Raw genomic sequence first — 16080 nt, forward strand, 5'->3', positions numbered from 1 at the left:
AAAGAAGCTGGACTGAGCCTGCAGTTTGCATGACTCAAGGAAAGTAGAGCAGCCAACACACTTCTCCAGGGAATTGTGCCAGCATCCCTCCACTCTGCCTGGAGAAATTCACTTCAGAAGGAAATTTCATCTCCTGGCCAGTCCAGCAGTTCCTCCTGACCTGCCACGCTGGGAGTTCTGGGCTGCTGTGATTTCTGGGACTCCTCAAAACAGAGCAGGGATCAGTTCCCTCCTGATGAACAGCAAGGCCCCTGAAGCCATGGAGCAGCAGCACCAACAGGGAAGGGCTGGGCAGGGGAGGAATGAGCTGCACATGGAACCTGGGCAGGTGGAGGGACACCAGGACAGCCCTGGGTCACTGCATGTGTCCCTGCCTGGGGTGGCAGCAGCCTTGGGGACCCCTTCCATACCTTTTTGTGAAGTCCTTGAAACAGAGCCGGAGTTTGTTGTGGTGTCTGAAGAGCTTTGGATCATTGGGGATTTCAGACAAAAAAACTTGTGCAACTTCTAATGGTCCCTTTAGGAGAAGAAGGGGCACAGTGAGTTTCTGGGAACTGTCTGTCATATTCAATCACTGGAGAAAGTTCAGCCACATAGAAAACATCCACAAAACACATTTCCTTAGACAAAGCATCCTGAAGAGCTGTAGATGGGAAATCTGGTGTAAATCACCAACCTCAGTGACAACTGAGTCTCTTTTAGGCCTTGCTTTGTTTTATTTAAAACTCTGCTTTTGGAAAACAGTGTGAGAAACTGCACAGATTCTCCATTTGTTTTCCTTTATAAGGACTCCTGACAAAGTTTGCTCAACTCACAACTGAGGCAAAGTTTAAACAATGCAGATGGAAGCCAGGAAGTGTTTGCCAGCACTGCAAACTCAACCCAGCACTCAGAACTCCAGCTGATTTTTTTCCAGCTTGTGCACTGTGCTTTACTCAGGCTCCTTCAGTTTTTCCTCAGTTTTTCTCCACTGCTTTCCATTTTGTCAAAAATCCACAGCAGAGCCTGGCTAACAAAGGGAAACTTTCAGGGAAGAGGAGCAGCCAGAAACAACTGCAAGTGCCAGGAAGGAGCAGTAAATGATGGAGGGATGTTTCTTCCCAGCCTCTTTTCACATTTTTAAGACTCTTACTCAAAAAGCAAAATCACTGGAACAGCTGGCCTCGATCTACCAGTGACCTTAAAGACATCCCACAGACTGAACAGGGAAAAAATTCCAAGGGAATTCAGAAACAAGGGCCAAGGCTGTGCACTCCCAGAGTCCAGCTGGGACAGCGATCCTCACCTGATTCACTGTGGTACCTACTGATCCCTGCAGCACCATCTGCAGCATCTTGGGGTCTGCAGGGTCTTGGTGGGTGGCAAAAGCCAATTCCTGTGTTTTCTTCTGCATGTCCTCGATGGCGACTTCAATGGGGGTCAAAATGATCTAGGAAAGAAGCCAGAACAGGATTTTTGTTATGGCTGAGCTTGGCAACCAGGCACAGACCTTCAGGAACACCCAGGTCACAGTGGGGTGGCACCACAAAGGGGTGGAGGACTCCAACAAGACTTCAGAAATGCATCTGCTTGGTTCAGTGACATCAAGAAAAAGTTTGATTTTCAGATGTGTTTCTGGGCACTCCAGAGCTGCCTGAGGTGTTTCTGAGTGGCACTCGTGTCCCTTTGGGTCACTGCAGGGTTGCAGCACTGCCAGTCCCTGAGCACTGCTCACAGTGACCACATCTGAGCCTGCCCACCCTTGGAAAATTCACAAACCTCCAATATCACAGAATCATGGAATGGCTGGGTGGGAAGGGACCTTAAAGCTCATCCCATTCCACCCCCACCAGAGGCAGGACACCTTCCCTAGACCAGGCTGCCCTAACACTCACCTTGCAGAGCTCTCCAAGGGCCCCTGCATGTACCAGGTCTGGAGGTGGTGGGGCAGATACATCCCTAAATCAGTCTGGCCTTACTTTGGGCAGAATGGGAACAGGGAGAAATCCCTAGGAACTCCAAAGGCAAGCTGGAGCCGGAGCTGAAGGAGCCTCCTTTCCCACCCGACTGCGGCCTCACCTCCTCCTTGTGGATGACGTTGATCCTGGTTTTGATGTAGGGGAAGGCGTGGGAGGTGGTGAGGATGGTCTTGCGCTTGAACTGCTCGTGCAGGTCGCCGTGGGCGCGGCCGTCCAGCGTGAAGGGCGTGCAGTACATGAAGCGCCGCAGGTTGTAGTTCTTGTCGAAGTAGGTGATCCTGTCCTTCATCTCGTACGTGTCGAAGTAGGGCTCCACGTATGTGATCTGGATGTAGGCCTGCAGGGGCAGCAGGGAATGTGCTCCTCGCTGTCCCAGCAGGATCTGTGTCCTCCCAGCACCACCACTGAACAAACTAGGCCTGGGTTTTGCCTTCAAAAATCCCGCTCACCACCGGTTTGTGGGCTGGGTAAAGCACAGCTCACTGTCCTTCCCTTCTCGTGCCTTTCACATCATGGAACGATGGAATGGTTTGTGTGGGAGGGACCTTAAAGCCCATCCAGCCCACCCCTACCACAGGCAGGGACACCTTCCCCTGAAACAGGTTACTCCAGGCTGGCCTTGGACACTTCCAGGGGTTCAGGGACAGCCACAGCTTCTCTGGGCACCCTGTGCCAGGGCCTCACTACCTCACAATGAATTCCTCCCCAACACCCAATCTAAACCTTTCCTTGCAGGTCATGCCCTGCCCTGAGCCACAGTCCTGTTTCCTAGGCCTGCTCTTGCTCTCTCTGCTGCAGTTAAAGGATGTGGCACAAAGGTGACAAAATGCTGCAGCTGCACAAGAGTCAGAGAATGGCACAGCCCCTCCTTCCCTGCAGAGCAATGCCAGCACAGCCTCTGTCCTTTCACCTCCTCCCTTCCCACCCACCACTACCAGGGCAGGGAAGGGAATGGCCAATTCTGCCACTCTTCCTGGAATTATCTTCCCAAACTCTCCTCCCCAAGCAGTCACAAGATGCTCAGTACCTGGATTTTGTTGCCCATATGGTGAAATTCAGAGGAGAATTTGTCCCACTGCATTTTCACCCATTCAGGACCTGTTCTACTTCTACACCTGCACTTGTGCCCTTACCTTGTTGGGATCAAGTTTACATTTGTCCACAGGGTTTGAGTCCTTGATCACTTCCAGCACATCTTCCCCAAACCGTTCTCCATAAAAACCCTACAACCAAGGAGAAAGGAACTGAAAGCAAACATCAAATGCAGCCCTGATGGGGGCTGGGGGGAAAAGGCACATTCTGGGGAGGTGAAACTCCACATGCTTTGACAGAATGTGATCTGCTGAACCCAGGAGAATTCCAACAGTCACATTCCAGGGGCAATGGGAAAAAACAAGCCCTGGAAAGCAGGAGAGCCTTCCAACAGTGCCTGGTTCTGAACAAGGCATTTGGGTTTGTTTTGTGGCTGTGCACAACTAAAACAGGTCAGTTTGGGATCCACTGGTGTTGGAAATGATAGTATGTTTAACTTCTAGTTAATGGTTTTAACTAACATTTAAATTACCTGTTTTAATCATAACCTATATATATATATATATATGTATATATATGTATATATGTATATATATATATAAAACAAATACTGTGAGATACATATATAAAAATCACAAAAACTGTGTTATTCTTAAATTACTCTTAGCCAGCATTTAGCAACGTTGTCATAACCTACTTTCGTGGGAGCACAGCCTGGGAAAATTAATCAATCTTTAAGTTTTGATAAACCAACTCTGCTGTGTTTCAATGAACAAAGCCTGGGAGAGAGAGATGGACTGTTAAGGTTGGACATCTGGAATGCAGAATTTATGGACCACAAGGACACTCTGGAGAAACCAGAAGATAAAGAAGAGACTAACAAAGACTCGGTCTATGCCTTGGAAAGATCCTACTGGAGGAAAAAGATAACAGGAGCACCACACATTCTCAGGGAGAGCTTCTCCCTGATCAGTGAATTCCTCTCCTCCCACAGAGGGGACACCAGCAGGAGGGCAGGGGACACCAGGCCCAGCTCTCAGACACCCAAACTGCTTTTCTAAAGGGCTGTTCCTATAAAAACAACTGATGGGAAGCAGTTAAACTCCCAGTTAAAGCCTCTCACCTCCAGCCGATGGGAGATTTCAGCCAGCTTGGTTATTGCAGGTTCCTTGTAAACAAACTCTTGCTCATCCAGGTCTCCAAACTTAGTTCCATAAAAACCAACTCGGAAGTAGGTGCCAAACATCCTCTTTCCATCCTAGGGATGGAGAAACAAGAGGTTATTTCAGGGTGGAGATATGCACACCCCCAAGCACGGCTGCAGGCAGGCTCCTGAATTTATGCAAAATGAAAAGAAATTAAAAAAACAAGGGAAAAATATTAGAAAGAAAAGAGAGAAAGAAAAAAACCACACCTGGAACTCAGCATGGATGCATTTAGCAGCAAACACCACAATGGAATTATCAACTAACATGGAATTCTATGGATCAGTTATGACCATTAGCCCAACCCTGCAATGACTTCTCCCAACCCAGGAGGAGCCTGGAGGTGCCATCATGGAATTATGGAATGGTTTGGGTTGGGAGGGCCCTTAAAGCCCAACCAGTGCCATTCCTGCCACAGGCAGGGACACCTCCCACTATCCCAGGTTGCTCTAAGTCCAGACCAACCTGGCCTGGGACACTTCAAAGGATCCAGGGGCAGCCACAGCTTCTCTGGGAACTTGAGACTCACCATCCTCACAGGGAAGAATTCCTTCCCAATATCCCATCTAAATCTATTCTCTTTCAGTTTAAGAAGCATCAAATGTCTCTGAGAGGCAGCCAAAGGCAAATCCCTTTGTTGGGAGCATTATCTGAGGCCCTCCAAAGCCTGTGCAGAAACCCTGCAGGGGTCAGACACCCCTGGAATCAACCAGCATTGATTCCCCCCAAATCCACCCTCCAGGAATTGCAGGGTTGGGCCCAGGTCAACATCCAGTTCACTCACACACACACACACAAGTGCTTTTGAACCAGCATTCCAGCTGGGAGCTGTTACACTCTCTGAGAACTGCCTAGGAGAGAGGGCCAAAGTCACTCCTGGTGAAAGCAGATGCAGTCCTGTGCCATGTACCTGCTTCCAGGGGAGCCAGTGGTGAATTTGGCCCCGAAACGCAACAAAAGGAGAGAAACAAGAAAGATTTTTTGCTGGAAAGGCAACGGAGATAATCTGATTAAGAGAGAGAGAGAGAGAGAGAGAGAGAGAGAGAGAGAAGAAAAATGCTTTAAAAATTAAACACACCTTGCTTTTGTTAAAGAACTCACGCTGCATGCACAAACCAGGGATGCCTTTCAGCAAGAAACTCCAAAATGTTCACCTTTACTCTCGTGACAAAGTGTGATGCAGTTTAGGACACTCAGTGTCCCTGAGCTGGGTTAGATTTTGGCTTCAAACAGCCCTTACAGGTGTCCTGGCTGCCAGGTTTTATTTTAGGATTTTTCTATGGCAAAACTGATCTCTTGTGGTGATAGTGAACAAGATCTATGTAAATAGGATAAATAAGCCAAACTAAAATTAAAAAAAAAAACCCTTCAGGCAAACTCCAGACTGCAAAAACCACTGGCATGGCCACTGCCTTCTCCTGGCTGGGGGAAACTCTGGAGAATCCTCCTGGGGGTGCCTGAAGGCTAAAAACTTCCACTTCTGAGCTGACTTCTGCCCTCCCGAAGGCACCTGGGGTGAGTAGCAGCCCTCATCCCAAAAAAGTAACCCCTGGCTGTGCCCAGGTTCCCTGGACCCTGCCCTAGAGGCTCTCTCCTGCATAGAGGGGCTCTTCTCCAGCCCCACTGCCAGGGGACACATCACACCACAGGATCCCAGGAGCACTCCCAGGGAGGGAACTCCAGCTGCAGAGCTGTTGCTGTTTTACTGGATGTTGCCATTTCCCTGGACTCCCTGTCTTTGTCCAGCACCCATCCCTCTGGATCCATGCAGGATTGAGCTCCTGAACTCTTTTTTCCTCACCACTACCTTTTCAAAGCCAGTTTTGGGTAACATTATCCACACTAAAATCCCTCAACACCCAGCACTTCCAGCTTCCCTCTGTCACAGACAGAAGGCTCTGACCTCAGGGCTCCTTTCTCAAAGTCCTTCCCAAGAGCACCTGGTGGAAGGTGGGGCTGGAATCTGATGCTCTTTTAGGTCCTTTCCAACCCAAAGCATTCCATGACTCCATGTCTGCCTGCGGGGAGCTGCCACACGGATCAGCTCCCCAGAGCCAGCACAAGGCTTGGCCATGCTCCATGGGGAAGTCTGTGGGATCCTGCCCCAACCCTGGCATGGGGCGGTTGAGGACACACTGATTTCTAATTAATGAGATTTTTCCTTCCTCCTTGGCCAGGGGTTTCCAGGGTGTGAAGCATTTGCAGAACCAGATCCCTACAAGTGAGTTTTTGCCATGGACACCTGCCCAGGTAGCTCCTTGTTACAGGCAGGGTAAAAATAACAAGGGAGGAAGAGACTGTTGTCTGTTGATCAGCAAAAATCACTGAGGCGTTCTGCTGGCATTTACTAAATGCATAAAATAAAGAGGTTTGGGGCATTGGAGAGCCCCAAGAATGGCAGAACTCCAGGGAAGCCTGGTGAGATTCCCTGCCCCTGTGTGAGGTCAGCTCCCAGCTCATCCCTATGCAGACCAGCTGTTCTGGCTTTCCCTGGTAAATCCAGATGTTGAATCCCAGTTAAAGGGATCCCAGAGCCAGCAGTGAGGAGCACTGTCAGCCCCTGGTGTGATTCCCTGGAAGCAAGGGAATGGGAGCAAATCCCTTTGGGGAAAACACTTCCAGACCACTCCAGGCCTCCCAGGGATATTCAGGAGCTGCCACTTCCCTGGGATCACCCTGGCATTAGGGACAGGGAATGGCTCTGTACTGGGATCTCTGAATCTCAGGCAACACCAAACCACTTCCCAACCACAGCAGGGAAAACTGACCAAATAACTTAATGCTCTGTGGTCTTTTTTTCTGGGAGGAGCTAAAAATGCAGATATGAGGGAGGAATTATTAAAAGCATCGTATCTCCTATTATTTTATAATAAAATAATAGGATTTTGGGAGAAGAAGAGAATGAAGGTGAACACTGAATAGCCATCACACAACTGCAGAGCAGGTAACAGCCACCATGACTTATGAAGGTTCATGATTTGTTATTATGCATGGTAAATACCTTTCCAAATTGCTGGGAATAAAGTTTTGGGGTTATCTTTTGCACGCACACAAAAAGCTTTGCCAACAAGATTTGGGGGGGGAAAAAAGATACATCAGATGCAAGAGGGATCATCTGCTTCCTTCATCAAGACAGCAGCAGCTGTCTGATGGGTGCAGGAACAAAAGCAACTCCTTCAAAATGCAGAATCCAACCCATCTTTACCAAACTCAGCACTGTTATTTCCCTGCTCAATTTTAACCCAAGGCCCTTTGCAGTGTTGCCAACTACTACAAGTCTTCCAATACTGATTGGGAGTATTAAATATTTCCCAATATTTTTGGGAAAGAATCAGCTCCTGAAGCCCTGTTATCCACTGGCAACCTCCCCTTGCACATATTAAAAAGAGTTTTTAAATTTAGTGGTGCAGCATGAGAAGATTTTTTCTTAACTTTCCTAACTGGAAAGCAAACAAATGGAATGGATTCAACATTTATTCCATGAATAAACACACAAAGCCTATCAGTTGGTGTGTTTAAGGAGAGCTCAGGAATGCTCTGGTGCCAGACTCAGGACACTGAGCAATGCTTGTAGTTGGCAACGCCACATTCCTTGTGCCATTAGGGGGGTGCTGCTGTTGGCATAGCTCTTTGTTAAAATGAAATTGGGGGTTCCACAGTAAAACAAAAACAAAAAAACAAAAACAAAAAGGGGAGGTGGGGGGAAAAGGGGCAGAGAAAGGGAAAAAAAATTCCACAAGTAGGAACTTACCACAACAGACAATAGTAAGAGTGGGGAGGAGGGTCAGCAACCAGGGCGATAGAGGAGAAAACAGAAAGTATTTAATTAGGGAAATTCCATAAAACAAACAAGCAGCAAATTGGCAGCAAATAAATTTTAAAATTAAAAAAAAAAGGGGGGGGGGAGGGCGAGCATCCATTAAAATATTTAATACAAGGGGGGGAAAAAAAGGGCAAAACATGCAACAAACCTGAAAGCTACAAAGCACAAAGGTCAGAAAAAGTGTGGCAATGAAGGAGCACGATGACAGACGAGAGCTGAACCCACGGTGTCTTTTACCATGCAGTAAAACATGACCAAGTGGTGTTAGAATCATAACCAATGGCAGGAGTTTCTCCAGGGGTCGATTTAGGGGCAGAATAATAAAATAGATGCTCACAGGCCTTGCTGGCTTGAACACATTTACATCATTTCCACACCTAGCACAGGTTCTCTGCTGGGCTGTGTCTGCCTGGACTTTCCATGGGGACAAGGGGATGTCTTCCAGGGCCAGCCCTGAAGTGTCAGGGTTTATTTTAAGCTGCTCAATTTCCATTTTTTTGTAGGCTGGAATTTAAACTGACATTCAGACATCATCAGCCCAAATTATGTCCCACAACACCAAAGGGTTTTTTTTTCTCAACCTCAGTTCAATAAATGTGTGAAATGTAGAAACCTGCAGGGAGGTGGCCCAAAATGAGCTGCTTGGTCCATAGAAAAGCAAAAATAACTGGAAAGATGAAGCCTGAACAAATAACATCATAATTCACAGAGCTTTTTAGTGCTTTCTCCATGATCATGCACCCACTGTGCCAACTGGACTAGGGCTGGAATCAAAGTGGCCCTACAGATTAATCAATTGCTCTGTCCATTTTTAACCCAAAAGCGTGGTTCTCATGGTGTGTGTTGCAGAACTGTGAGCAGACAGCCTCCTCAAAAACCCAGGCATCAAAATTGGCCCAAGTTAACACAACTGAGCCCTTTTGCTGCCAGATAAATCCCTACATAAATTGACTGAGAACAGAAGGAAGCAGTTTCTCCTCTGAGATCAAAGATGCACCTGCAGCAAATCAGGTTTGTGTTTGGTACCTCTGAGCATTGGTGCTTAAATCGACCCCTGTGGGTGGGGTGAAAATATGGTATGGAGGGATGATTTTCTTTGTCAATGCTGATGGAAAGAAATATAAACAAATTATAAAAACAAACTAGTGATGATACAGTGGCTCATTCACCAAAGAACCTCATTAGTGGAACACGTCAGCATCCATGCACTACCTACAGCTGCTTATGAAGAAATTCCTACTACAACCATGGTTTATTGGGATTTCTTTGGTTAATGAATTGTTTTAAACAGCAGACAGCAACAGAAATACCCACAGCTAGCACATGTGGGCAAGCGTTGGCGTGAGTCATCTGGAAACTCAATTAGTGTTCTTTGCTAACTAAGATGGAGTTACCTACCTCCCAGCCAGTACTCTGTGTGATAAAAAGTAAAAAGGGCATGTCACAGAAACCAAAATAAGAGTTTCAAAGGCCAAAACATGACCAGCAATAACCCTGCAATGGTTTCAATGGTTCTAAGTCATCATGCATCCAAAGCAGCCTCCTCTGGCCCAACACAGCCAGGCCCTCACCAGCCCTTTAAGCTGGTGGCTTTTGCACCATCCAAGTTTGGAAAAGTTCCTTCAATTCTTTAACCACCACATGAACAAACAAATAAACCCCCCAGCATTTCTGGATGTTACCTACCAGGCTAAAGGCAAGGTACAGTGGGTTTTCCCAGCATGCAAAATACAGTTTAAAAGAATATCTGAAAGGATAAACTGGAATTTTTAACTCTTGGATAGCTCTGAAGTTACAACAAATCTTGGTATGTGATGTTCTCTCATGTTAAATTCCAGAGAAAAAAGCTGTTAATGATCCTTGTATTTACTGTGGATCATCATTTGACAATTCTCCTGGAATCTGAGAATAATGGTTTTTCATTTTCCTTGCACTGAGCATTTGAAGTTTCTTCACAATTCACCCTGCAGCTGAAAATTCAAACCATTACCTGGTGAACAATCTTGCTGAATGCTTCCTGCAGTTTACCATGAATAGTAGACAACTTCTTGGCATCTCTGTTGGCTTCATGAATAGGAATAAGGACTTTGTAAACCTCATTAACTGCTTCATACATGCCAGCCTACAAAAATAAGGCCCATCAGATTGCTCCGTCAATTCAACAGCCAGAATTACACACACAGCATTTAAATGATAAAACTGTAAAGTGAAAAAGTGGCTGAGACACCACTGTGGGATAATCACATCTTTTCTTAAAATGTACCCAGAGATAAATGGAATAAAATCCTCAATTACCCCTGAAATCAAGAGCCTGGTGGATTACACCTTGCTGTCAGTAATTGGGATCATTAACATAACCCATCCTGGGATATTCTGGATGGATACAGGCACAAGAGTAAAACAAGCTAAACAGGATCCTAAACAAATCTGTGGGAATTAAATATGGAAAAGCTTAAGTGCACATTTTAGCTTTTTCTGTTCAGCACATCTTCAGCCCATGTGACTTCTGCACCCACTTTTAGCCCTCCAGAAGAGATGGGCTTTGGAAGATCCTCAGGATCTCTCTCATGGAGGGGGTCCAGCCCAATGTGGACAGTCACTGCAGAGAGTGGCTTAGCAGAATTCCAGGCTTTCACCCTGGATTTGTTGCTGCTTGTGCTTAAGCCCACTGAATGACACCTCATGGTGCAGTGGGAATTAATTCACTTGTTTTCCTTGGTTTACTCCAGAGGGCAAACCAGGCTGTCTTGAACAATTAAAACTCCAATTGCTCCATGCAAATTAAGCATTTACAGTAGAACTACACACTCAGAGAGAAAACATTTTTCTTCCTACTGCCCAGCAGTGTGAGGTTGCTGGAGAAGGGAGGTAAAGAAATCAAAGTCTTCTACCATGGAGAAAGATGCTGCAGCCTGTTCCAGCAATCCCACCAGACCAGCTTCTGTAAAATACTTCCCAGAACAGATTCCTTCTTCATCTGGGGACACAACATCATCAGAAACTGCTGACTCTTCCAAAACATTGGAAGATATGTTCTGGGAGGATATAAGAAATAAAAATACACTTACTCAATTGAAACAACACTCAACACTTTCAATACTTTGAAAGGCAGCTGATCTGCAGTCAGATCCTGGAATTTCTATAAAGGTAGCTTTCTATTTTTGTAGAGTATATATATATATATATATATATATATATATAAAATACAGCTTTCTATTTTTGTAGAGTATATACGTAAAATACAGCTTTCTATTTTTGTAGAGTATATATGTAAAACACTTCCATTTTTGTAGTGTATATATAAAATGTATCTATTTTTGTAGAGCATGTGCATTAAATACACATTTCTATTCTCACAGAGCAGCACTTCATTCATGCAATAAACAGTGAGCACGGTTCGAGGACGCAGGCACAGAACTCCCAGCACATGGGAACACTTTGTACCTCAGCAACAACACCCAAAAACCCCTTAGAGAGGATGATGCCCACCTGAAATGTCACACAGCCCACAGGGAGGTATTTCCTGTCCTCCAGCATGCTCAGGTACTCTGCCACCAGGGCTGCAGAGTGCACCAGGCACTGGGCAGACTCGGCGTGGTTGCTCCTCTCGGAATGTTTCCCTGCCATGTTCTGCAGCCACGTCAGCCGCAGGTCAGGGGAATTCTGGTAGCCCTTGGCAATCCTAAAGGGAGGGAAAACCTCTGTGATTCCATGTACTGAGCCAGCACAGTCCCCCAGCACTGTTTTTTCACACTGTATTTTGTCACTTCTGCTTGAACACCAACCCCCCTTAGTGCTGTCTGGAAATTCCTGAGACAAGAAGCTGCTGAGATGGGAAGTCACCCTGAACTGCAGATGTTTGAGCCACTTAGTGATGGGTGAGCAGTGGGTGATGCTGAAGCTCTTGACCAAAGCCCATGTTTCATGTTTTTAGAGGCAGTCCAAAGGTGTGGCACAATCAGAGCACACCTGCCTGGCTCCCTATAACAAAACCTCTGCTGACCTCTAAGAAGCCTTCAGGGCCATTTTGCAGACAGCACCATGAAATCTGGGAGCACTTGGGAGCTTAACTTGGAATATCTTTTGCACATGGGAAGCATTGCATGTACCCTCAAAAAGCCTTTTGGACAAGCAGGTGCTGGAAGACCCCCAAGTTTTCCCTGAAGCAAGCACAGAGAGTTTTCTACTCAGGTGGAAGATGAGATTTCCAGGGATGGCTGGGGAATGAAAACTACTTTTATCCAAGATAAGCTGCCTAAATGCCAAACAAAACCTCTCAGCACCACATTCAAACACAGCAGACAGGCACATATTGGTCTGTGAGCAGTGAGACTTCAAACTGCTCCAAAATCAAGTCCTGTAAGTGCCCAAATGTGCAGCACCTGAGCCCAAATCCACATGGAGCACTGACATCTCCTGTCCCTACAGTGCCAACTCTACCTGTACATCAGGTCAATCAGCATTTCTGGATCTTCCTGGTGCTCCTTCATTTTAACTGTGTCTGACAGGATCATGTGGAGGTTGAACACTAAATCCTGGACCTGTGAAAAGTAAGTTGTTGTGAAGAACTGGTAGTGGGAATTGAGCTACATGATGTTATGTGAGGAACATGGTCACTCTGAATCTTTGTGTGTTTGCATCTTGTCAGGACTAATCAAAGGCCTGAGTTTTATGTGATTAGATGATTAAAAAAACCAAAACCCAAACCCTTTTCAGGGGATGCATGCAAATTCCAGTTCTAGATGGAGGTTTAGGCACAGCCTGTTAATGAATTACATATTCCTTGTCTCATGGTTTATGTCTTTTACCTGGTCAGGAAACGTTGTCTCCCTAAGTTCCAGATCTTCTTCAGCATATGTCAGAATAGTTTTGAGGGAACGTCGCAGAAATTCTTCATTGAAGTTCTGGGATGTCCCCACCAGGGATGAGAGGGACATGGTCACCTGCATCTTCACTCTGGCAAAGTTCTGCAACAGAGATGTTGTTATGGTATTTCAGCAGCCTGGAGACACTGCAATACCAGTGTTTTGGTCATGGCACCCTCCTCCTGACCTCACAGAGAAAAGAAAACTGAAGTTTTGCAAGAAAGACTGTCTCAGAGCAGTGATTAGAATAAACATGGTGCTGCCAAACTTCATAATCTGATGATTATTTAGTTCCAGATAAAGGTTCTCCTGCAAAAATATTAGCATTGTCTGTTTCCACATGGTCTCCTCTCACACACCCCACACAGGATGATGCTTTCATGAAACTGCCTTGATCCCAGTTTGCTCAAGCCTAAAAACTGGAATCCCATTATCTTTGCTGCTGTCAATCCCCAGCTCTGTGGAGGACTGAACTCAATGCCAGCAGCCCCCAAGGCCATTATCTATAGTAAGACTCACGTTCCCAATCTCGAAGTTCTGCCTCATGAGGAGGTACAGGGAGGCACTGGCGTGGGACCTGATGGTGCTGATGCTGCTGCTGCAGTGCCTCAGGAGCCTCAGGCACAGGTCTGCACATTGCTCTGTCTCCTCCTCAAACAGCAGCTCAGGGAACTAGAAAACAGCAGGGGAGAAAATCAGTGCTTGGACAGGCAGGAATGAGCACCTGGACAAACAGGCAGCAGTGAGGGTGCACTGGAATGAGAGGGAGCCCAGTCCCTCTGTTCTGAGGGGAATGATGCTCATTTGAATCACTTTACAGTAAGGCAAAAACTGGCAGCATTGGAAGGCAACTCATTTTACCTTCCCCTCCAACTTGCTCCTACATCTACACACCGACTTACATTACTCCCAAAAACTCAGGCTTAAAACTTGGAGCTTCTCCCAGCACACCTACAGAAACTTGGAAACAAATCCATTTAAATTGAGATTTGTCCAGCCTAAACCCCACCTGTGCCTTGAGCTCCCCTCTCAGCAGGTGCCTCTTCCCATTCAGCGCCAGCCAGCAGGAATCCACATCCCATCTGTGGTGTGTGAGAGGCACTTTTTGGTGCAGCCAACCCCAAAATTCAGAAATGCAAGTATTGCCCATGAACACCAGGCCAGGCTATGCTGCCTGAAAATTAATACTGCCCAAAATAATAATTGCTTGGGGAAGTGACTCCATAGAAAGGAATGAACAGCGCCTTCCTCCCTCAGTGCTGTTCAGGGTGGATTTCTGCCCCCACAGGGGATTCACCTTTGAGACCAAAGCTCTCTGTGTGGCAAAGCAGTGCTGGAGGTAAAGGGCACTTTGGTTGCAGGCCATGCTGTGCAGCAGCACTTTGAGCACCCCGCCGAGGATGCTCTCCTTGGACTCCGTCACAGACACGGTCTGCAAAGGGAAACCAAGATTCCATGAGAAGAAAAACGGGAAACCAAGATTCCATGAGAAATATGAACCTCCTGTGTGCCTGTGTGTGTGGGAGAGAGCAAATAGCTCGGAACAAAAGCCCTTTGCATGGGGAAATTACCCACAAACAGCCCTGTTCTGAGCCAACCCCCAGGTGAGGAATCCATGGATAAATCAGGTGGAACAGGGAACTCTCTGTCCCCAGTGAGGCTCTGACCTCTGGGGACATTGTTCTGCTAGAGGGAAAGCCCATAGCTGGGCTCTAGCTGGGTTATTCAGGCACAAAGTACAATCCTTGGGCTTCCTGGGTCTCTCTGCAGATCCGAGGTGGATTTGGGAAGCATGGTCCTGCCAGCTCCCAGCTGTGCCCAGGTTCATTTGTACAGAAATCAGGGGACAAAGTGAGTCCAGGTCCAGGAGGCTGACCTGGAACCCAGTGATTTGAGGCAGGTTTGGGAAGAACTGGAGGAACTGTTTGGGGACAGGGCAAGATTCAGAGATTTTTACAGTTCATTCCTGAATAACTATTTCTTATACTTACAAGGAGGGGAGAATCTTTAAATTCTCAACTTCAAGGCTGAAAGAAGGGATTGCAATATAAAAGCAGATTGTTCCAGGCTGGGAGTAGGAGAGGCATCACCCCCTTCCTGCTGCAGCTGAACAGTTCTCTCAGCACTGAAGGCAGTTTTGTATAACAAAGTGCTGCCTGGCCAGGTGACTGAAATGCCATTACATCTCCATTTTCAACCTCACCTGTACAACTATCTCTAGAGTATCCAAAATTATCAGGTTGGCTTCTGTTGCAAGATTCCCATCGATGAGGGCCTCATGCTCTATCTCAGCCCTTGACCTGATCAGGGAAAAAGCAGTAAAGTTACTTCCTGATTAAGGAGCAGACCTACATATTTTCCAGTCAAAAATGTTCTCTCACTAGCAGGAAACTCCCAGTTACAGTTTGTCTATTTATCACTGGACAACACTATGAGGATATTTCAATGCACCCCCTGAGAGGACAGGAAGGAAAACTCTGTTTTTTACAAGTACAGACTTACAGAGGCTTCACGTTCATCATGCTTGGAGAGCTCACACTGCTCTCTGACACTTCATCACTCTCCCAGGAACACAACAACAATTTAGAAGCCCAGTCCAACTCCAAACTGGCTCAGCAGCATCGTTAGGCATGCGACAGCACAACCAGGAACAGGACATGTGGCTTTATGCTGCAGGCTGTGGACACACGGTGGTGCTACACGAGCTGGAACCTGCACTGGGAGCAGCACAGTGCAGCCTGCCAGGCTGCAATCTTATCTCTCCAAGCTACACTGCATTTAACCCTTGAAGCACAACTTCCTCTCTGAGGTGAAGGACGAGGTTTTGCTGCTCCATGCCAGGCACCTGCTTTCCTGGAAAGCCTTGCAAAGTCCAGACACCCACTCACACCTGTGGCTCCAGGAATTCAGCACAACCAGCCCCTTCCAGTGGCACCAGCTGCTCTGGGCAGAGATCCAGTGGTGTACTGGAACAGCCCAACTCTGGCCTGCCCTGCCACAGGTGCCATCTCTGACAGACTCATGCTAGGATAAATCCCAGCAGGAGGGTGACCAAAATGCCAGAAAAATACACAGAAAGGGAGAAACGATTTGGCTCTTGGAGCTGTATTGCAGCAGCCCTTCCCTGCCACACTCCACGTCCTCTGGGAGCTGTCTCACACCCCCAACATCTCCAGGACAGGAAGTTTTGGGATCTG

The 16080-nt window shown here is 46.9% G+C and overlaps 1 protein-coding gene across 16 annotated transcripts in view; it reads right to left on the reverse strand.

Annotated features, from left to right (window-relative positions):
• The window catches only part of DOCK7 (dedicator of cytokinesis 7), a 92109-nt gene that overhangs the window by 2570 nt on the left and 73459 nt on the right, over positions 1-16080 (reverse strand). For 5 of the 16 annotated variants that reach the window (XM_015636194.2, XM_015636189.2, XM_033516515.1 and 2 more), the window contains 14 exons: positions 15087-15183; positions 14181-14315; positions 13403-13555; positions 12827-12985; positions 12459-12559; positions 11508-11700; positions 10910-11053; positions 10009-10140; positions 9417-9431; positions 4114-4239; positions 3092-3181; positions 2059-2295; positions 1286-1429; positions 411-517 (listed from right to left, as the gene is read on the reverse strand). In XM_015636194.2, the coding sequence (XP_015491680.1) occupies positions 411-517; positions 1286-1429; positions 2059-2295; positions 3092-3181; positions 4114-4239; positions 9417-9431; positions 10009-10140; positions 10910-11053; positions 11508-11700; positions 12459-12559; positions 12827-12985; positions 13403-13555; positions 14181-14315; positions 15087-15183 (1833 nt within the window). Of the gene's footprint in view, positions 1-410; positions 518-1285; positions 1430-2058; positions 2296-3091; positions 3182-4113; positions 4249-5312; positions 7942-9416; positions 9432-10008; positions 10141-10909; positions 11054-11507; positions 11701-12458; positions 12560-12826; positions 12986-13402; positions 13556-14180; positions 14316-15086; positions 15184-16080 lie in introns of those variants that run through there. The other 11 variants (XM_015636191.2, XM_015636187.2, XM_015636186.2 and 8 more) reach the window with 4 other exon arrangements.

The sequence above is a fragment of the Parus major genome, chromosome 8, assembly GCF_001522545.3.
Source record: "Parus major isolate Abel chromosome 8, Parus_major1.1, whole genome shotgun sequence".
Taxonomy (NCBI): Eukaryota; Metazoa; Chordata; class Aves; order Passeriformes; family Paridae; genus Parus; species Parus major.